The sequence below is a fragment of the Seriola aureovittata genome, chromosome 9, assembly GCF_021018895.1.
Source record: "Seriola aureovittata isolate HTS-2021-v1 ecotype China chromosome 9, ASM2101889v1, whole genome shotgun sequence".
NCBI lineage: Eukaryota > Metazoa > Chordata > Actinopteri > Carangiformes > Carangidae > Seriola > Seriola aureovittata.
In genome coordinates this window covers 22672280-22692804 of record NC_079372.1, presented here as the reverse complement: position 1 = coordinate 22692804, position 20525 = coordinate 22672280, and the positions used below count along the sequence as shown (strand labels likewise).

Below are 20525 nucleotides of genomic sequence, written 5' to 3'. Positions count from 1 at the left end.
AGCAAACAGAGAGAAACATCACTGGGAGGCTGGGCTCAGGGGAAACAGTACTTTACTTCTCCCAGGGGTAAAACAAACCTGGGAGACTTTTATTTTATTTTATGTGCTATAATGGTTGGCTCAGTTATGCTTCATCATGATTTCGCCGTGTTCCATTGGCTGGAAGTGCGTCATGTGGGCGGGCGCTATCTTCGTGGCACTGTCGGGGGCGGGGCTCTTACGTCCGACAGGAAAACGAAAGAAAGGCGAGTATCTCTAACAAAACGGTAAAATTACGCTTATGTGACTAGCCAGAATTGGTATCTGCTTCATAGCTTTGTGTGTAAGAGTAGCTGGTAGATTCAGGCGATGTATTGCGGTCTCAAAATGTTCAGTGTCCAGCCTGACCACAGGCCAGCTGTCCCGAAAAACTAAGCAAAGTTAGCAAGCTAACAGCTTAGCTTCCTCAGAGGGAATATGACCTGCTGCTAGCTAGAAGTTAGCTGCCACTCCACCGATTCACACAGGCCAAAAGATAATGATGGTTAAAAATAAGGTAACATCGGGACAGCAAGCTACCTGTAATGTGAAGCAGTTCACCAGAAGTAAAGCTGACAGATTCAGTAGATCGTTACATTGGAGGTAAACAGCAGTGAGGAAGTGAATTGATAATGCAACGTAAACTTGCCAAATAGTCTTGATCCGCCTGGCAGCTGTAGCTAACCATTGCAAACTGTGTTACAGTGTGTCATGTTAACTCAGTTCACTCTTTGAAGCGGCCAGTAGACCATATAGATGGCTACAGACAGACTGGCTGTATATGATGTAATCTGTGACCCATTCACTATAAATCTATGCCTGGGTTGACGGAGTTTTATTCAGGCACTGTTTTGAATCTTCTTCAAATGGCGACAGCAATATCTTAATTTCATTAGGCCATTTCATTGGTAGATCTTATTTTAGCAACATACGTAAACACCAAATCCAGATGTTATCCAGGATCTCCATGTTGAATTATTATGTCTGAAACAAGGAATAAGAGTCCTGCTGTTGATTGTCATGTTATACTGTAATTTATAGTAGTCATGCGTTTTGTTCAGTGAATTGACTAATGGCAACAACCTAAACTAAACAGGATGAATCCCCATCCAACATTTTTGCTTTCAGGCCCACATAGAAGTTGATTTGTTTCGTTGAATGTTTGTTGTTTATAGTGGAACTTTAGTGAGCTCTACAGGAGGGATTATCTTCCAAAAGATAGTAAAATTTGACTCATCTGACTATATCACATTTTTCCACATCTCTGCAGATCAGTGCCTCTGGTTTTGACACCACTGAACTCTCAAATACGCATTTGTCTCTCAAAGTTATGTTCATCATTTCCTCTTGATGCAAAATCATAATCAGAATTTTTGCACTTGCCACAGAGCATGATGGGAGGTTATTTCCTTAATTGTACCATGCAGTGCACCTGTGTTGAAGCAGCAGCATTTGTTAAGCTTCTCCACTCATTTATTCATTTTTTTCCTTTAATCTGTCACCTGTTTGCATGTTGTTTTATGCCAGAATCAAATTTAAAAAATCTGTGTTGGTTGGTCCAGTGCTGTGGTCTAGGGTTAAATATATTGACACATATCTGATGGATTACCCTGAAAGTTTTCTAGGTGGATGACGACTGATGACTTTGGTGATTGCCTGAATTGTCATCTAGTGGCACAAGTGGGTTTCATCAACCTGCAATGACAGATGTGACATCATTATGTGGACTTACAGATAAAACAATGGATGCAGGTGTTATGTGCACCAGGCTCCAGTGATGTTTCCTGATGTGAGAGCTCTGCTTTTAATTCTAGTCAGCTTCAGCTTCACTTTGAAATTGAGGCGATGTGAAGACTGACAATAGTACAGCAAGAAATATGCAGCCTCCTCACTCATGTAAATGAGGCCACTATGTTGACACAGGGAGGGTTACAACACAGAAACAAACTGCAAGGTTGTTCTGCAAAAAAGTTTAAATTTGCTCAGTTTTAGCTGCAAAGCAATTTGCCATCATCTGACAAAGCATATTTTTACCAGTTAAATACATGCAAGTGAACCTTCCTGACAGACAACAGAGGATAAAGTGATTGGCCACGACAACTTTTATTAAACCTATCCTCATAGTGTTACAAACCGCTGTTTGTAAAACCAGTGTTTTGGTGTCTGATAAACCTACAAACTCAAACCAGCATGGATCATCTCTTTCATCATCTTGCGGGACTTTTTGGCACCAGTGAAGCTTGTTACTTCACAGGGCTGTTTTTGGTCTGAATGCCCAGAATAAATAACAGAATAAATGTCTTTCTTCATTCTTTCAGATGGCTGCAATCAGGAAGAAACTGGTGATAGTTGGTGATGGAGCCTGTGGTAAAACCTGCCTCCTCATTGTGTTCAGCAAAGATCAGTTCCCCGAGGTTTATGTGCCCACTGTGTTTGAAAACTACGTGGCCGATATTGAGGTGGATGGTAAACAGGTAAGATCTCAATATAATGACTAATATCACATTTCTATGTTGTTCTCATATTTTCAGTTGTCCATTAATAAAACATGCACTGTGTGGTCTGAGGCTCTGAACCTTATGGGATGGTTCAACGTTTAGCCTGATACTGATATTGATATTGGAGTGTTAATAAAAATTTATTAAGAATGATGAGATTTTATATCAGCTGATCTTAATGTTTTCTCTCTCGACATAAACACTAATATCGGCTCATATCTTGTCTTGGCCGATTTATGGGTCTAGCCCCGTTTCAAAGCTTCTCTCTCACCTCACTTCCACCTATGATCTGTTACCTGGACAACAACCACTGATTATGAGCCTCCGCATTTAAATCTGGTATTAGAGGAATAATTTGACATTGTGTTGAACTATGAACACATTTAACAAAGCTCACTAATGATCATGTTTTATCTTGTTTGTTTAATCCGGACAGAAACACAAATGTAAAATTGAGCGTTAATGGTTACAGGGGGAGTTATGTGCTCTATTTTTTGTTGAACAACAGTCGACCCAGCTTCTTTGCTGGTTGCCTGGCAACCAGATAATGACGACATTTTGAGAAGCCACTGAGCCACTTTGGAAAGTCTCAGATATTGTAGAACAGTGTCTGCTGTGACATTTGCCATCTCAAACAGTCAAAATCTAGTAAATAAACTTTAAATCTAGTAAATAAACCTGAAAATGTAGAAACTGTACAGTCTGTTTCCTCTGAGCCCCGTGTCATTTAATGGTAACAAAGACACAGTGATGTACTGATCTTTCATCTTCGGCTCTCGTAGGTGGAGCTGGCTCTTTGGGATACAGCGGGTCAAGAGGACTACGACCGACTGAGGCCTCTCTCCTACCCAGACACAGACGTCATCCTCATGTGTTTCTCCATCGACAGCCCAGACAGTTTAGGTGAGATTTCTTCTTCTGTTGGTGTTTTTGACAAACATTCGGTTTCCATCTGCTCCATATTCAACATGTACACCTTGTGCCCGATGCAGAGAATATTCCAGAGAAGTGGACTCCTGAGGTCAAGCACTTCTGTCCCAACGTGCCCATTATTCTGGTGGGAAACAAGAAAGACCTGCGAAACGACGAGCACACACGTCGAGAGCTGGCCAAGATGAAACAGGTCAGTGAGGCCGTTAGATGTTCAAACCTGTGGAGTTCTGTTCAGACAGATCCAACCACAGGAGGATTGACTACTCACTGATGTGTCAGACTAAACAATTATAAACAGTCATAACGTCGTTTTTTTAGGTTTCACGTATCACAGTCTGATTCATAGCATTACGCTCTTGTAACAATCATCAGCATTTTATTGTATTGTCAATTTATCTGTTTATAATTGAAAATGTATAATTTATTTATTTAAAAAAAAGAAAAAATCATTTACATTTACTCATTTGACGATTCGGCTTCATCCAAACAGGAACCAGTGAAGTCAGACGAGGCGAGGGACATGGCGAACCGAATCAACGCCTTTGGTTACTTAGAGTGCTCGGCCAAGACGAAGGATGGCGTGAGGGAGGTGTTCGAGATGGCCACCAGGGCGGCGCTGCAGGCCAAGAGACGAGGCAAGAAGAGCGGCTGCCTTCTTCTATAGAGTGTGAGGTAACACATGAGCGGGAGGGATGGGGGAAATAAACAAGGCCAAGAAAAACACCCCCACTGTGTCTGCTTCATCACCACGGTGGGCACGGTTGAACGTGGAGTTACAGGGATGAGGGAGAAGAAGTGTAACCGGGCCAAAGGAAAAAAAAAAAAAACAGGAAGCTCAAATGTAATGGAAAAGGGGAAAATATATACATTTAAGTTCAAGGTTATAGCTTTTAGCTTTCAGATAAAAATACTGTAATCTTGTGTTTAGAAACCTTAAATTAAGAGAACATGAAGAGAAGGGAGTATCTCTCTCACTCATACTTTTAAAGGTGAGGTAGGGTTTGTCCTGTAAGGAGGTTTCAGGTCTCTGAATGGAGTACAGTGGTCTCCTCAGTCCCTGAGACCCGCTCCAAGCGAGACCAGGGGTCAGACAGACGTATGCCGGTGGCCTGCAGTGTGACTGTGTCTCTCAGTTTTGTCCTCTCATTCTATAGGTTTTCATTCTCCTTTATTTCTAAAGTTTGACCAAATTAACTTTCTATGGAGCGAGCGCTTCTCTTTTTTATCAACTTGTAATATTTGATACCGTTTTCATTCATTTAAAAAGCTGTGTTTTATTATTTACAGTTGAGCATGAATACATGATGTAATGAGACCAACTTATGTGTGTTTTATACAAACTTCCTCATTAATACAACACTTAAAAAATGAAGTTGATATAGATTAACCTTCAAGTCAGAAAACTGTGATTGAATTAAATCAATGTGGACTGTCAAACACACTGTACACAGCTGGGTATGAAAGGGTTAACAAAACTTACTATAAATCAGTAGTGGAGCCTTAATTTAATTAAGCTACAGCTGATTATCCCTGTTTTATACAAATATTTCATCATATATCAGGAAGAATCCTCTGATCAGTTTTAATTTGCTGTTGATGCAAACTGAACACCTCCTCCATGTCCACCTGACTAATTCAGTTCAGTGTACATGTCTACAGCACAGTCACGTTTCTCTTTTTAACATAAATACTGTTTTCACTCACTCATTTGTTTCAGCTACTTAAATTCAGTAGTTTTTTTTTTAAAGATACACTTCCTTGTTAGCAGCAGGCTTTTAATTTGAAACATTAGCAGGAATGTTGGTAACACTTCAGGCTGTGAACGCCCCCCAACAGAAACTGTTTGCGCCAAATCATTTTGAAAAAGCAATGGCCAACGAGGAAACTCCAACTCAGTCATGTGGCATTCAGCTGACGAATGGTGAAACTATGATCAGTCAGTCAGTCAGTAATTAGTGGCTGGCCCTGCTGTTCCAGTCCAGCCTAAATAAATGCAGCGTGGAAGTGACTGAAAACAGTATTTCTACTCGGAGGAACAAAGTAGTGATTCTGTGTTAATGACATCATAACACAAGTGACTCCTCCCCCTCTCAGTTGTGATTTATTCTGCAAATGTTAAACACTCTCCCATTATTTAAGTAACAGACTTAGTTTGAGAATTCATGATAGACCAGGATATACCTGTATACACCTATATACACCTGCATACCTGCCAGGATGTTACTGTCGAGTTTTGTTTCTTCTCAGTTCACTCATGTCTACAACTGTTCTTCTTTTGCTTTGTACTCTATTCTATGTTATGTTAACTTTGTGATATTCTACTGGCTTACCTTGTATTATTTGCACACAACTAAAAACAAAAGGTCAGTGTGGTAAACACTTATAAAAAATTATGATGTCAGATTATGAAATACAAGATGCAAGCGACTCCTTGATGATTGGTTCTTTGTAAGAGGAAGATTCTTTTGTACACAAATGTATCCTCACATTTCTCCACTTGTCTTTTTTAATGTATTCTAAAGGAAATAAACTGTAACAGAACGACCATGTCCTGCCACTGGTGCCTTATTATTTTAATTGGTGAAATAACATGACAAACAAGGAGTGACAAGGAAGACACAGTGACTTAGAAAACAAAACATAATAGACAGTTGAAATAACATAGGAGGTTGTGCCATTCTGCCAGTGGTGTCAATGCTCAAAGGCTTTCTTTCTTAAGTCTCTGTATGTTTTAACTCAGCAACTAAACAAAGCACAACATTAATTCAAATAGTAAAATTCTTAGACTTGAACACTGATTAATTGTGTTGCAATCCAAACTTGCCTTTAGGGATCTGACTGAATGTCTAAATGTTCAGCAGAGGAGTTTCAATCAGCAGCAAGAGTTTATATGTTCATTTGAACCGATATACTTTATAATTTCAACCATCTCTTGTCTTACAGTTACAGTAGTTATTATGACTGACTCTGCACCTGTACACAAGACTAATTCTGTTCATAGTTTAAAATATTTTGACACATCTTCAGAGAGTCAACATCTGGACACTGTAGACAGTCCCGTGTCTAAACTGTCCAAGCAGAATTTTGCACGACAGCATCCATCACTCAGATCAGCCATCATCATGTGAACCGCTCCCCTCAGGTCCCCGTCTTGTCTTCCAGTTACCAGGTTCAGTCAGCAGCACTAAGGTCGGCTCCTGTGAGGTGATGTGCTGGGAAAAATGTAAACAATGTAAAGCAGCACAGGGTGTCAACAGGCTCAGTCCTCAGCTTCACTCTAATGTCTGATGGAGTCCGGCCACAAATTCCTGATAGCATGGCTCTGAAATGAAAAGCACACGATCAACACGAAGAAGAGATCGGATGTTGTCACCAGATTTTATAATTGATATAACAGTCTCAAACCTGTGTCAGGCTCAATAAACGAGTGTCTAATGAGGAAGTCCAGGACCACCATGGCAGAGTTGGGTTTGAAGTCATCGGAGGACAGCAACTGTTTCACCTGAAACCAGGACAGGAATCAGAAAACACTCCTCGTATCTCTGTGGCATCACAATCTTTGTTCAGTCCAGTTCACTTCAATCAGCTCACAGTGAAGACAACTCCTTCAGAGCCACAACATGAATAAGTAACGTTCACACACCACAACAAATCCATGCAGATTAACAGGGGAGTGACGTCTGATCCAGCAGGGACAGAACAACGGTTTGTCGTGGACCACTGTGACGTGATGTGATGTGACGTGACGTGTGATATGATATGTGATGTGACGTGATGTGATGTGATGTGACGTGATGTGACGTGATGTGTGATATGATATGTGATGTGACGTGACGTGATGTGATGTGACGTGATGTGATGTGATGTGACGTGACGTGATGTGACGTGATGTGACGTGATGTGACGTGATGTGATGTGACGTGATGTGATGTGATGTGATGTGACGTGATGTGATGTGATGTGATGTGATGTGACGTGATGTGACGTGATGTGACGTGACGTGATGTGTGATATGATATGTGATGTGTGACTGCTGGAGCAGGAAGTGAATGTAGTTTCCTTACAGTTCCATCAGGACCTGATGATGTTGGATGACTTATTAACAATCTTATAGAGTTTTCAATGTCTGACCTGCTGCACAAAACGGTTCTGGATGCTCTAAGGATGCTTTCGCTCACTGCTGTGTAGAAGTGGAGCAGGTGGTGATATCTAATGTAAAACTGACCTTATCAATAGGCAGCAGGTAGAAATCCTGCACCTCTCCATCCCCCACTTTGGGCTTGAACTCGAGAGGAAGCTCCAAGTCAAAGACAAACTGACTTTCAGCGAACACCCCCTCCTCATCCTCGTAGGTGTAGCTAGAAAATACATTGAAGTGGTTAGTTATGGAATTTAAAGAGGTTTGCTTTTCACTGCACAGACAGAGGTGGTAGTAGATGAAAACTGCTGAGTAATAAAAGTGAGAACAGGGAAGGTGGGTATTTTGACGAGTGCCCTTAACAAGCTGTACCAAGATTCTTGTGTGGTGTGCCATTAGAACAACAGACCTCTCTTAATAATAGTAACTCACATTTGTCCAACAAAATTTCCAATTTGGAATTTAAACCATTGTCATGTTATTCTGTTTTTTTTATTTTCACCAAATCATTTGAATAGACCCAAACCTGTTCCTCTGTCTGTGGCTCTCAGCTCTGAGCTCATTGGTTCCTACTTTATCTTTAAAAACACCTCACAAATATATATATTCTCAGTAACTTCCTTAAACCGTTTCTCAATCAGGAGGAAATAGAGCATTTGTTGGGGACTATTTTCAGCAGCAGATTAATGCACATTTGGTTCCGCAGTGAGTATTTTGGGGCAGCAGGACGGCGTGTGTGTGGGAACGAGTCAAAGTAAACTACAATGTGTGTGTTCATGGTGATGAAGGAACATGTCAGCCAATGGAGATCTATGGCTCAGAGGAATAAAACAAAAATATGACAGTAAAGATCATTCTGTTCTATTGTTGGTTTGGGTCTTTTCATCTGATTTATTGACCAAACTTCTGCTCCTCCTCTTTTTTAGAGGTGTGGTGGCACCAAACTCACCTTACTGTGGTTACAGGATGAGCCTTCTCAGCAATGGCTGCTGGGATACACGCTTCCTCCTGACATTCTTTTACTAGAGTGTGTTTGATGCCAACGCCAGCAGCCAGACCACCTGCTGCCTTCAGAGACACAACACTTTTAGCCTCCTTCATTCACTCTTGGAGCTCTGAATTCACATTGATTATCACTGTTCCCTGTCAGGTGTGATTCGTACTCACCACATTGTCCAGTAGTCCAGGGTACGTCTGCTTGTGTGGCGAGCGTCGTGCCAGCCACATGCTGACTTCCCCACTGTCACTGACAGTGTATCCATTGATATGGACTCCGTACCGCTTCACCCCAAACAGACCTGTAGTGCAGCATGACAGGCGGCTCATACAACACTGACACTGAGAGAACATCACATCGCACTGCTATGGTGTGTCAGGACTTACAGGTAGCTGCTCTTTCCATCCACATCAGAGGAGGGTCGGAGAATTTAGGCATCACACTGTACTTCTGAAAGAGGAGAGGCCTTCACATTTACTCTGATAAATGTCACGTTACTGACATGTACATGGACTGTTTTTTAAATTTTGCTTTTCTAATTTTTTACTAACCAAGGTCCGATCCAGTGTATCAGATGGGAGAGAGTATCATCACAGTCACCAGTGTCAAAAGTCAGTAGTTAAGAAAGAGCATAAGCGTTCATTCTCTTGGGAGCATGAATGTTCACACTGACTCTTAATGGAAATGGAATTTATAGCAACCTCCCATCAGAATATCAGTATTTCTCCTGGACAGATGAACGTGTGTCTTAATGAATGAAATGAACAATGTTGGGGAAGCTACTTTAAAAACGTAGCTTTGCAAGCTACCAATTACTTCACACTGGAAGAAGTTGAACTGCAGCAAAGGTACCCGAGAGAGAAATCTGGTTTGGTTAACTAAAGCTACATAGAGTTAATAGTTCAAGCTACTACAATGATCAAATTGACAATGCACATGTGATATGAATTTTTACAGTTCACAGTTTATTGCAAACCTGTCTACTTGTTCACAGGTTATACATAAACCATACAAATGTAGTTCACTACTCCCCAACACTGGTAATAAAATCATTAAGTCAAGTCATCCACCCAGGACCATGAATGTCCCTTTAACTTGATACAGAAATTTCAATTGGCTGGACACAAATCAAACTGAAATTGGCTTTAAATCAAAAGATCAATATCATATGAGCTGAGCTGTGAACTGGGCATAGTACCCCGGGGCCCAAAGAGTTCACTGATTGTTTTTAGTAATTTAATTAATTGCACATATGTTAGACATTTCTCACCGCTTTAATAATCAACCACAGTGGGTTCTGCATTATTATTTAATCTTGTGATATAATAATACCTGCATCAGCCGAGCAACCACAGGTGTGTGTCTCACCTCATCTCTCCACCCCCTCAGGCAGGTCAGAGAGCTGTCCTGTCTGAGAGTCTGCAGGACAGCGTCCACAGCCTCAGACCTCTTCCCGTACGAGTCCAGACCGTGACACAGAGACACAGCGCCACCTTGCGGAGGACTGAACACCTCCGGATACCGAGTCAGCAGCGAAGCTACGTCAGGAGGAATCCAGCCGACCTGCGCCCCGTCTACCTCGAACCTGTAGCAGGCAGCACGACCGGAGCCTGTGGGGGACAAGGTGGAGGTGGTCAGTGGAAACCGTCTACTGACAACATGTTGTACTTTCACACAGTGTCACTGCTCTACCTGGTAAATAAAAGTTGTTCATTCGGCGGAGCAGAGCGAGTATTTTCTCTGACCAGGCAGAGTTCGCCATTTTAAATTACAGTCCGTCAGTAAACCGCCTCCCAAAGCACCTGAAGTCAATGTGTTGGAGTCCAGCTAAAATGACTAATATCAGACAGTTGAGTATCTTTGCTATTATTCAGACTGACTGAACGCCATGAATTCCTGTGGTGATGCGCATGTCCTCCACTTCTTCTTCGTGGCTGCTCAAGCTGCTGCTCAGGGATATTTCTCCCTGAGATTAGTTTGACAGGCAGCGCTTTCGCTAAACTCTTCTTTATGATGATACAGGAGAAATTGGAGTATTATCAGTAGGGACTCTGGCAACATCATGCTAAAGCTTATTTATGATTAAATATTAATGAGGTAATATTCTTCGGTGTAACTGTTCAATTAAGTCAATCCATTATACAACTGATAAAGAAATACATTGAAAAAGAAACGAATTAAGCATAAACATATTTTCCCTATTTAAGAATCAATAGATTTGAAGGGTTCAAATTGTAACTCTAACTCTTCATACCTTAAAAGAAAACCGTGGTAACTGAGCACTGGACCATTTAGAATAATGTTATTATCAAACCAATGGAAAATCCCAAACACTTTTGTTCCTTGAAATTAAGTCTTCCCATACAGAAATGTAGTATATGACATATATGACCCTATATCGATAGTATTGTTGCCATGTCTATGTCGCCAATAAGGACATATATTATTATCACATATCTACGTCCTCTGTGAACGCTAGACATTCTCACACTCCAAACCAGTTGGTGGCGATAATGCGCTAATTCGTATTTTGCAAACCACAAATAAACCACGAAGAAGAAGAAGGAGACGACGGAGAAGAAGAAGAAGAGGAGGAGGAAGAAGAAGAAGAAGAAGAAGAAACGATAAAGTACTCCAGTGTTGTGAAGATGAGATTAGATGTTTTCCGTGAACTGTCTCCAAAGTCTTTAAGAGTCACAACTGGGCAGAGATACTGTAATAAAGTTAAGTTATAAAGGAGACACCTGCCAGCTCAATGGATCTACTGCAGCCCCCTGCTTTTAGCTAGCTGGCTGAATAGGTGTAAACAAAGCTAGCTAGCAACCATCCGGTCAGGCTAACGGTCACACAGCCTCACTGTTTCACCACAAGACGAAGCGACATTTATTAAATAACGCCTGGTTTAACGAAGAGGAATTGATAAGGTAAGACTCATTCAACATCTGTATTGCCTCCTGCCTGCTCCTCATCACCACGTCCTGTTCAGTGTTAGCTCAATGAGAGGATAAACCAAACTCCACTCAAAACTCTCACAAGTTTAAATTGCTCTTGATGTAGAACAACATATTTGAAGCTACCGCGATTTTAGTGTTAATAATATATATTAATATAGTACATATAACTAGCGTGGGTATGTTTTAAGTTTAAAATCCATCTCTTTACCAACAGCTGTTATTACTCGTTATCAAGTATGAATAGGGCGTTTTATAGACCCCCAGTAGTTTCCATTTGCCTTTTGATTTGTCAGTGTTTAGCCTGTTTCTGGAAACTTAATGCTGCCATGAAACCCCCTTTCTTGTAGCTACGCAACTTTTTTCAGTATAACATAAATATTAATATCTACTTTATATTAACAGATTTTCCCTCTCTGCTGTCAGACCCTAGGTTGTGAAGCTCCACCTGTCCTTCATGGCGTCATCAGAGGTCAGCATGCAGGACATGAGTGAGGTTGTCATCGTCACCATACCAGAGAGTGTGGGCGAGGACCTGCCCTCTGTGGAGGAGGAGGACAAAACAGTGCTGATGACTGCAGAGCTGACCCCTCAGCCAGGGTGAGGTGTACACACTGCGCACACACACGCACACAACTGAGTGGTCATCGGCACACACTCACTGAATTTCTGAGGAGACTGTCCTGTCGTTCAGTTTGCTAAATTGAAACTTAAAAAACTGTGTGTTATTTTTCCAGGGAGGATGTCCTCACAGTAGCACCAATGGAAGCACAAGCTGAGGCCAGCAGCTCAGATTCAATGTCAAAGGAAGAGGCAGTCATTGGTAATGTGACCTGCAGTACTTTATTAGACGTTGTAAAATGTGGCAGTTAAATCGATTGCATCATTCTTTCCTTTTAGAAAACTACTTTTTCCAAGGTCAGGGTCAAGTTTTTGTGAAGTAAATTAAATAAAACAAATTGCTACAGGAATCACTTGCTGACACAGACATGAGTCACAGACATGAGTCACAAAACATAGAAAACAAACAACACAGGAATACAATACAGTATCCAGTACAGCACATAGAACAAACACAGTATGCACAGATTACCCAAAAGCCAGTTTAAACAGATGAGTCTTAAGCTGCTTTATAAATGACTTCTGTCTCTGCAGTGAAGTTAACAGAGGAGGTGGACGTGGAGGCTGATGTCCTCTACCCGATCACGTGTGGAGACGCCAAAGCTACACTCGTCTGGAAGAAGTTTGTCTGCCCTGGGATTAATGTGAAGTGTGTCCAGGTATTGACGCAGCACAGCCTGTATAACATCTGATTTCTGAGCACATAAAATGGGATGTAGGTGAAGCTAAGGATGAAGTGGATCATTAATGGCTAACAACTGTTTCTTTTCCTCTCTAATAAGTTTAAAGAGCAGCTGATCAGCCCAAAGGAGTTTGTGTGTTTAGCAGGGAAATCCACTCTGAAGGACTGGAAGAGAGCCATCCGCCTCAACGGCACCATGCTCAGGTCTGGATTAATACACTAACAGTGAATTTTATGTGCGCCATAAATGTTAAAGATATACGCTGACATATATTGTTGTAATTGATTGTAGTAGTATAGAAATAATGTCAGTTACAAATAAACATCTGTCTACATTTTCAAACATGAGGCTCAAAAAGTATCTGATGTCAATGCTTATGATCCACAGGCAATATGTAACAAAATAGAAATGGCTAGTTTGGGCTGTTTAACTGTCTTTTTTTCATTTTTGTCATAGAAATAAAACCCATTTGGTTCATTTAGTGTGTCAGCTGTAACATCCACATTCATAAAATAAAAGCCTCTACTTTGTAAAATACTAGTATATTAGTAATACTAAATATTTAGCCAGATGCTACAGTTACATTTATTCAAAGTGTTTCCGTGCAGCAGCAGAGGAGTGTTTGATCACATGATGAGAGGAGAGTTGACCAACGATGATGATGGCGGAGGATTTGGTGTCAAAGACAAACAAACATCAACATGGTTGTGTAGATGACTTGTGTGTCAGTAGCTCCATGATTCCAGGTCTTCCCTCCTTTCAGTGGCTGATTTGCAGTTGACAGTTACACCTCAGGGTGGCACTGTTCTATCACACATGGTTGTCGGTAAAGAGAGGTTGTGTATCCAGATGTTGTGAATCACGTCTCGTCATATTTCACTTCACAGGAAGATCATGGACTCAGGTGAACTGGACTTCTACCAGCACACAAAGGTCTGCTCCAACACCTGCCGCAGCACTAAGATAGACCTGGTGGGAACTAAAGTGTCCATCAGCAGTGACCAGTCATCTGACCTGGTCCCCGCCACGCCTTCATCAGCTGACTGTAAGTCACACGGCCTCAGCCATCGCACCAGTTCAGTTGCTTGAATGAGGGTCACACTGGTGTGTTTGGTGATATACAGGTGTAGTATTAGAACTGCCCCCTTTAGCTTTAACAATGTGGGACAAAATATCACTACAGCATTACAAATAATACAATATATTGCCCCAGTGCATGCTGGGTGGCATCCTGATACACCTGCATCATGTGACTTAAATCACGTGATTGGCCCTGAGCCAATCATATGACTGCAGATCTTGGTTTCAACTCTCGACCCATTTAACCTGATAACAACATGTGAGTCAGGATTAGTTAAGAACAGGACCAGGCAGTGAACCAAGTCTCAGTGTGACCCAGGACAAATACAGGAACTCCTCTGAGTGATGTGGTTCAGTGAGAGTTGTTGTGTTTACTGTTCGTGTTGCAGTGAACGGAGCCGCAGCCTCGTTCCCTGAGCCGATTGAGGAAACTTCAGAGTGGGTCACAGCCATCGGAGGTGATCACCAACCCACACACACACACACACACACACACACACACACACACACACACACACACACACACACAATGTCATGTGAAATGAACTGAGTAAATGGAAGGTTTTACTCTTTATGATGTGTGTGTGTGTGTGTGTGTGTGTGTGTGTGTGTGTGTGTGTGTGTGTGTGTGTGTGCGTGCGCGCTCAGAGGACTCGGTGGTGTTCTGGCGTGCAGTGAAGGAGGCGGGGCTGCTGGAGGAGGTGGTAGAGGACTTCCAGAACCAGCTGCAGGAGGTGCTGAAGGGGCTGCAGGAGAGAGTGTGTGACCCTCCTCTACAGGTCAAAGGTTAGAGCCGCACACAGTCGGGCTTGGTGAGGTACAAAAAACACACACATCATGAACTGCCTTAAAATGCAAGAACACTCTTTGTGGGTTTCTCACCGGCTGCTGCACTGATGAGTTAAAGAGATATTCTTCTGTTAAAGTCTTAATTAACGACCAGGAAGGTAGAGGTGTAAATAATAAGATTAACGAGTCCCAGTATCTGTGTCTTTGAGTGAGCATTAAAATAGCGGAGCCCTTGAACTGGCTGAACTAAATGGATTAGTAATTGCACCTGCCAACATGTCTGCCGTGAACAGCCTCTGTTTGAAAGTTCCTGTCGGGTCACATGCTGAATGTAATGTGCAGCAGAGCTCCCTACACCTGGACACAGGGTTGATGTATAAAACCAGTAGAGTTGTTTAACATGGCTGTGTCCCATTGAACATGAAGTGTGTTTTTTTTTTTTTGCAGATGCAGTTTTGCTCAACAATATTGTGCAGAACTTTGGGATGTTGGACCTGGTGAAGAAGGTTCTGGCCAGTCATAAGAGTCAGATGGACCGTTACAGAGAGCAGTACACCCGCAGCCTCGCCGGTCAGTATGACAGTCTTCATCAGAGTCTGTGTGTGTGTGTGTGTGTGTGTGTGTGTGTGTGTGTGTGTGTGTGTGTGTGTGTGTGTGTGTGTGTGTGTGTGTGTGTGTGTGTGTGTAAACATCATGGTGTGTGATTGCACTTACTGATGATCTCTTCTTCTGCAGCTCTGGAGCAGCAGTGTGATGAGCACAGGAAGCGAGCCAAGGAGTTGAAGAGCAAATCCCAGCACCTCAACAACGTCCTGATGACCCTCACCCCGGTCCCTGCTCCCCCTGCACCCAAACGCCCCCGGCTGACCCGCACCGTCTCCGGCCCGGCCACAGTCAGCGCTGCTCCCACTCAGATCACTCTGCCACTCAACCAGCTGACTGGCCTGCCGCTGGGCAAGGTGCTGACCGTGGCAGGAGCCCCGGCCGGCACAAACCTGGGGAGCTACACCCTCTTGACCTCTGCGCTCTCCGGGTCAGAGCTGGTGGCTGACTCCTCTAACCTGACTGTGCTGTCTACAGCAGCAGGTCAGGAGGGCGTGGCTGGTGCTGGCGGCTCCGCGGCCTCCACGGCCTTCGTTAAGGTGGTCGGTTCTCAGTTCCAGCTGGTGACGCTACCTGCAGGGCTGCAGGGCTTGGCTACCACACAGAGCGCCGCCGTCCAACATCAGGTAGGCAGCATCAGCGTGGTGGATGCCACGGCAACCATTGATGATTCACAAGAGAAACACCAGGCTGATGGTGATGATGAAGGTCAGCCAGAGGAGGTTAAAGAGGAAGACGGGGAGCAGTCAGCTGAGCAGCAGTGAGACAAAGGACAGCTGGTCCCTCCCCGTCTCCTGAACGTTTCCTGTGATGGCCGAGGCCTCGTCCACATTTTGACTCTGCTCATCATTTCATCACGTTTATTTGTCATGTAACACGAGAGCCTTCCTCTTAGATGTCCTCACACTTCGCAGATAGCCACATTTCTATTAGAGTGGTGTCTGGTGTCGGAGTGTGTCTCACTAGTGGTTTTATTGTAAATACGTATTTGTACCTAATATATTTGATACAGTGGTGAAGGTTTGTTCCATGTGGAGCTTTGCTCAGTCTGCAAATAAAAGCTCAGTTTTTGAGAACAAAGAGTGAATGGTTACATGTTGGAGAAAAAGAAAAATCTTAACTCAAGGTCCACTTACTGGAACCTTCAGTTGCATCTCACTATCTTCATCAGATGGAGTTTGCTCCGTTGTCATGGAAGCATGTCGGCTGTCGTCACATGACCGTTAGCAGAATAATGGAGCACTGATTTACACTAAATGTTTTCCCTTCAGAGAGGTGACACTGACCATCAAACAAATGTCGGTGTCAACGTTTCCATGAACAAAGTTTATCAGATAAATCAGTGGAGACGTACCGACGCGTAATTCCAGTTAACACATTGCCTCAGTCCTGTGTATCTTCAAATACCACACAAATTAGCAGTTAATCAAATTAACATTTTTGTAATTGCCACACAGTGAAGCTGCGGCCTTCCCCGCCTCTGAGTGTTTGGTCAGTCAAGTGACTTTTGGACGGAGTAAGAGCAAACGTGACTTTTGTTTGGCCACAAGATGGCGCAGTGAGATTAATGTTGAGTGACTCACTGGTCAGACTTCATCTGGCCTGTTAGATACTTCAGCTTTGTGTGTCTGTTGTGTTGAACAGGATCTGTCCTTGTGAAAAAATGTCATTCTTATGAGGAAAATGTCAACAACCAAAGATAATATTCCTTTAAATGATTCCGACAGTGAAGGATTAGACTTGTGTAATTTGGTTGATTATTTGCCGGTCCGACCTTTTTTTCATTTTAATATTTTACCTCAAACTCACTTAAGATAAAAAAAACCAAAAAAAACATTTGTCAGTTATAGAATAAGAAAAATTCTGGATGAATTTGTGACAGATATAAACCTACGGTGCATCTCATTCTGTCTGAACTCACTGCACAGAACCGCTCTGGTCTGAATCTCAGGCTACAATCAGAGTCTGAACCAAATAGAATAAAAGTAAAATATATGTGAAGAGCCGTTCAGTGATCACGATGTTTAAATAAATTCAGCACTGTCGTGTCAGTCGGTGGGAGAGAAAATGTAAGATTGAGTTTGACACGCTGACACTAAAATCAGTCATTTTTCCTCTCAACTTTCGGACAAACAGGAAGTGATTTTATTCATGTTTTTATTAAACAAGCATCCTTTATTGAAAGACAGACGGTGACGCCATCAACACACAGATGAGTCGTTACACAGAAGGCAACTGAGTAGGCTACAAGCAGATCGGCAGGCATATGATACTTTCTGGATAAATGTTGGCGTTTCAAGTGAACCAGTTCCCTCTAGTTCCTCTGCCTCGGCAGGGTTCGTCTATAGGCTCAGGTCGTCGTAGGAGTAATACGGCTCCTCCACTGAGCGCACAGAGATTTTGAAGTGGCGGCGCAGAAAGCCTCCGTACCGCTTGTCCCACTTCAGGTTGTTCAACTTTGGTCGGATCCTCCTCATGAAGCCCCCGTAGCGCTTCTGCAGCTCCTCGGGCTCCTGGCTCTCCTGCTCCGCCGAGCTACTCCTCTTTGACTTGGGGCCGAATTTGCGTAAAAAGCCGCCGTAACGTTTAACGTAACTGTGGAGCGCCTGATCCTCCGGAGCCTCGTCTGCGTCCTCCGGCGCGTCTGCGTCTCTCTCCTCCAGCCTCTTCAGCAAGTCCTCGTATTTCTTGGGCAGCGCTCCGGCTTTTAGGATGTAATTTTCGCGCCAAGGCGAGGTGAAGATTTTGTTCTTGTTCTTGTCGATCCTCTTGATGAAGCCGCCGTAGCGTTTCACCAGGTCTGCGTTCTGGCTCTCCTCCTCCTCCGAAGCTTCATCCTGGCTGAAGTCCGCCAGCCCCGGAGCCTGGCCGCAGCTCTGCAGTTGCGCCTCACACTCCGCACCGCAGGACTGCAGGACACAGAGAGAGGAGAGTGAGACCAACCAACTCAGAGAGGTGGTGCATCAGTCAGCGGTACACTTGCGTTTGTTTAAATTAATTTCTAATGGTTTGACGTCAGTTTGAGCCAATTACACCACTTTTCATTCTGCTTCTCCTTCAGTGGCTTTAAAGTGTCACCATCACACCAGCTGCGTCTCTTCAGCTTTATCGGTCTGTGAGTGAAAGATTCAAACCTATATATCATGTTTTTACTCATCACATATTCTACATGTAGCCTCTTATACATTTACTCAATATTCAATATGTAGGAGATCAAAGTTTTAATAAAATAAATGAAAAGAAAATTAAAGTTCTTTTGGATTATTGTGATAATGTAGGTAGACGTCAGAGGTCATGCCAGCAGTGGAGTTGAGCTCCGTGTGAACTTGGTCTTACCAGGCTGCTGAACGCGCCGTCGGAGCTGAGGATTTGCTGCGCACATTTCTGGCACTGTGAAGAGCAATCTGTGTGGATGGAGGGCGGCAAGCTCAGCATCAGCACCAGGACATACCACTCCATTCTTCACCAGATCCCTGACACATACAAAAACACACACATACGCACATAAACAAAAACAACGCAGACAGAACCGGTGAGTCTGGATTAGATGAGGGTCAGAGTTGGACCGCTCTGTTTTAAGGATTCACGCTCTAAGATTCATGGAACAACTCGACCTGTACTAATGTAAATGATTTAAATCATCATTTAAATCAGACTGTTTTAAAAACAACACACATCTGTTTCCTCGTGTGGACCTGTGCACTGTGCGTAATGACGCACTGGCACCAAGTCTTTCTGTCATCACTTCGTTATTTAAACGGAGCAGAGAAACATCACATGTGGAGTAAGTCAGACTTTCACAAAGACAATCAAGAGACAAATGTAGAGTCGGTACCTCAGGAGTTTGACAGATACTTCCAGCCGTGTAAAGACTCGCAGAGGCGCATCTACCATCAAATGGAAACTCGCAGTCCGCTCTCCAACACTTTCCCCCTGCGCGGTTCGTCGCTCTTCTTTTATCGCCGCAGACTCGTCTGTGTCACCGCGGCGCATCAGAGCGGCTTCTGTTCACGGACCAATGGGAGGGAAACGTGCTGCGTAAATAACCCTCCCGCTTCAGGGGCTTTAACAACGCCCACACACAGAGGGTGTAGAAGAGGCAGCGCAGCTCATCACCATCACCATCATCATCATCATCATTCCTTCTGCGGGGGGCCTGGATCAAACCCTGCAAATCACACAATGAACAAAGTGTTTTCTTCTACAAGAGAGAAAGAAAAATCACTTGGACCCGATCAAACATGATGCATCACACTTCATCTAAACGTCCAGTCGGTGTGGTGTCTGCAGGGGTGGCCAAAGTATTTTTAGGACCCTCACCTCTCACCTGGAGCAGCCACCCCAGACCAGAAACCAGACGCTGCTAAACTGATCCAAATATCAATCTGTCTGTACCATCATTTCTCCCAACACCAGCTTTAGTGTCAGAGTTTTGCTGATCGGATATTTCTTGAGGTTTAGTTGTTTTTGTTTTTTTTTACCACTTGAGTAGAACAAGCTAATTATCACCTCATCACTGTTCATGGCTAACGAGTTAGAAAGAATTCAGAGTGAAGCGGAACGGTAAAGTTACGGGCTGCGAAACCAAAATAATGAATCTGCAGGTTGTGGAGCAACATTTGAATCAATTGATTTGATTTTTTCAAGAGAAAATAAATGTGAAAAGTATGAAAAACAAATGTTTTCAATCAGTCACTGAGAATTTCTTTATATGTCCGCCCCTCCCCCGCCTCGCAGCAGACCTACACCCACCGTCTGTCATCCTTACATCCATGTGTGTGTCCCCGTGGTCGGTGGGCCTACATGCTTCCAGCTTCTGTGTTGTACAGTGGAAGGACCTGAAGAAATGATCGACACACGACGATTCAGCCTCAGCACATTTCAAGGTTGAAGCCTTAAGAGTCTCATGTTTGGACCAAGGTTGTACTCTGGGTCTTCTTCCGTTTGTTTAGGGGAGGAATGATGAGAAACCTTGGGCGGACTGAAGCAATAACAAAGAACACACTGGTGCACAGTCTTTACACTCCGGTATGAGTCTTTCACCTGGATGGAATCTGAATTTCTTTTTCTTAAATAACTGACTGAAGTGGACTCTGGGTTTGCTGATGTGGTTTATTATGGGTATCTGATTCGATTTGCACATTTTGGTTTCATTTCAGATACATGTTTTTAAGTTCACATTCATCACTTAAAGATAAAACGAATCTGTGTAAC

General features: G+C 43.1%; 4 protein-coding genes across 5 annotated transcripts; 2 read left to right on the top strand and 2 right to left on the bottom strand.

The window, feature by feature from the left end:
• Positions 1 to 190: 190 nt before the first annotated feature.
• Positions 191 to 5994, top strand: rhoaa (ras homolog gene family, member Aa). Of its 2 annotated transcripts, none has more exons than XM_056384297.1 (5): positions 191 to 245; positions 2337 to 2492; positions 3299 to 3419; positions 3509 to 3639; positions 3940 to 5994. In XM_056384297.1, exons 2-5 carry the CDS (start codon positions 2337 to 2339, stop codon positions 4111 to 4113), a joined length of 582 nt encoding a protein of 193 aa, XP_056240272.1. In that variant the 5' UTR covers positions 191 to 245; the 3' UTR covers positions 4114 to 5994. The 2 variants fall into 2 exon arrangements, with proteins under 2 accessions (XP_056240272.1, XP_056240273.1); XM_056384298.1 differs by having other exon boundaries at positions 218 to 266.
• A 4-nt stretch (positions 5995 to 5998) lies between these two features.
• tpk2 (thiamin pyrophosphokinase 2) lies at positions 5999 to 10538 on the bottom strand. The gene is made up of 8 exons (XM_056384295.1): positions 10277 to 10538; positions 9953 to 10194; positions 8971 to 9034; positions 8755 to 8885; positions 8537 to 8655; positions 7675 to 7807; positions 6855 to 6951; positions 5999 to 6771 (listed from the first exon to the last, which is right to left on the bottom strand). The coding sequence occupies exons 1-8, from the start codon at positions 10344 to 10346 to the stop codon at positions 6722 to 6724; spliced, it is 906 nt and encodes a 301-aa protein (XP_056240270.1). The 5' UTR covers positions 10347 to 10538; the 3' UTR covers positions 5999 to 6721.
• A 216-nt stretch (positions 10539 to 10754) lies between these two features.
• gmeb2 (glucocorticoid modulatory element binding protein 2) lies at positions 10755 to 16410 on the top strand. The gene is made up of 10 exons (XM_056384294.1): positions 10755 to 11508; positions 11962 to 12135; positions 12273 to 12358; positions 12691 to 12815; positions 12939 to 13042; positions 13727 to 13884; positions 14309 to 14377; positions 14568 to 14705; positions 15156 to 15278; positions 15444 to 16410. Exons 2-10 carry the CDS (start codon positions 11993 to 11995, stop codon positions 16073 to 16075), a joined length of 1578 nt encoding a protein of 525 aa, XP_056240269.1. The 5' UTR covers positions 10755 to 11508; positions 11962 to 11992; the 3' UTR covers positions 16076 to 16410.
• A 1041-nt stretch (positions 16411 to 17451) lies between these two features.
• Positions 17452 to 19318, bottom strand: pdyn (prodynorphin). Its single transcript, XM_056384296.1, has 3 exons — positions 19147 to 19318; positions 18648 to 18784; positions 17452 to 18220 (listed from the first exon to the last, which is right to left on the bottom strand). Exons 2-3 carry the CDS (start codon positions 18768 to 18770, stop codon positions 17654 to 17656), a joined length of 690 nt encoding a protein of 229 aa, XP_056240271.1. The 5' UTR covers positions 18771 to 18784; positions 19147 to 19318; the 3' UTR covers positions 17452 to 17653.
• Between the last annotated feature and the right edge of the window lie 1207 nt (positions 19319 to 20525).

Excerpts from the sequence above, each read along its gene's own strand:
- rhoaa (XM_056384297.1), top strand. The coding sequence starts at position 2,337 with ATGGCTGCAATCAGGAAGAAACTGGTGATAGTTGGTGATGGAGCCTGT. Across the intron at positions 2,493-3,298 it reads TTGAGGTGGATGGTAAACAG|GTGGAGCTGGCTCTTTGGGA; the intron begins GTAAGATCTCAA and ends CGGCTCTCGTAG. Across the intron at positions 3,640-3,939 it reads AGCTGGCCAAGATGAAACAG|GAACCAGTGAAGTCAGACGA; the intron begins GTCAGTGAGGCC and ends TCATCCAAACAG.
- tpk2 (XM_056384295.1), bottom strand. The coding sequence starts at position 10,346 with ATGGCGAACTCTGCCTGGTCAGAGAAAATACTCGCTCTGCTCCGCCGA. Across the intron at positions 9,035-9,952 it reads TGAGGGGGTGGAGAGATGAG|AAGTACAGTGTGATGCCTAA; the intron begins GTGAGACACACA and ends CTCCTCTTTCAG. Across the intron at positions 6,952-7,674 it reads ACCTGCTGCCTATTGATAAG|GTGAAACAGTTGCTGTCCTC; the intron begins GTCAGTTTTACA and ends TCCTGGTTTCAG.
- gmeb2 (XM_056384294.1), top strand. The coding sequence starts at position 11,993 with ATGGCGTCATCAGAGGTCAGCATGCAGGACATGAGTGAGGTTGTCATC. Across the intron at positions 12,136-12,272 it reads GAGCTGACCCCTCAGCCAGG|GGAGGATGTCCTCACAGTAG; the intron begins GTGAGGTGTACA and ends TTATTTTTCCAG. Across the intron at positions 13,043-13,726 it reads CTCAACGGCACCATGCTCAG|GAAGATCATGGACTCAGGTG; the intron begins GTCTGGATTAAT and ends TTCACTTCACAG.
- pdyn (XM_056384296.1), bottom strand. The coding sequence starts at position 18,770 with ATGGAGTGGTATGTCCTGGTGCTGATGCTGAGCTTGCCGCCCTCCATC. Across the intron at positions 18,221-18,647 it reads ACGGCGCGTTCAGCAGCCTG|TCCTGCGGTGCGGAGTGTGA; the intron begins GTAAGACCAAGT and ends TGTGTCCTGCAG.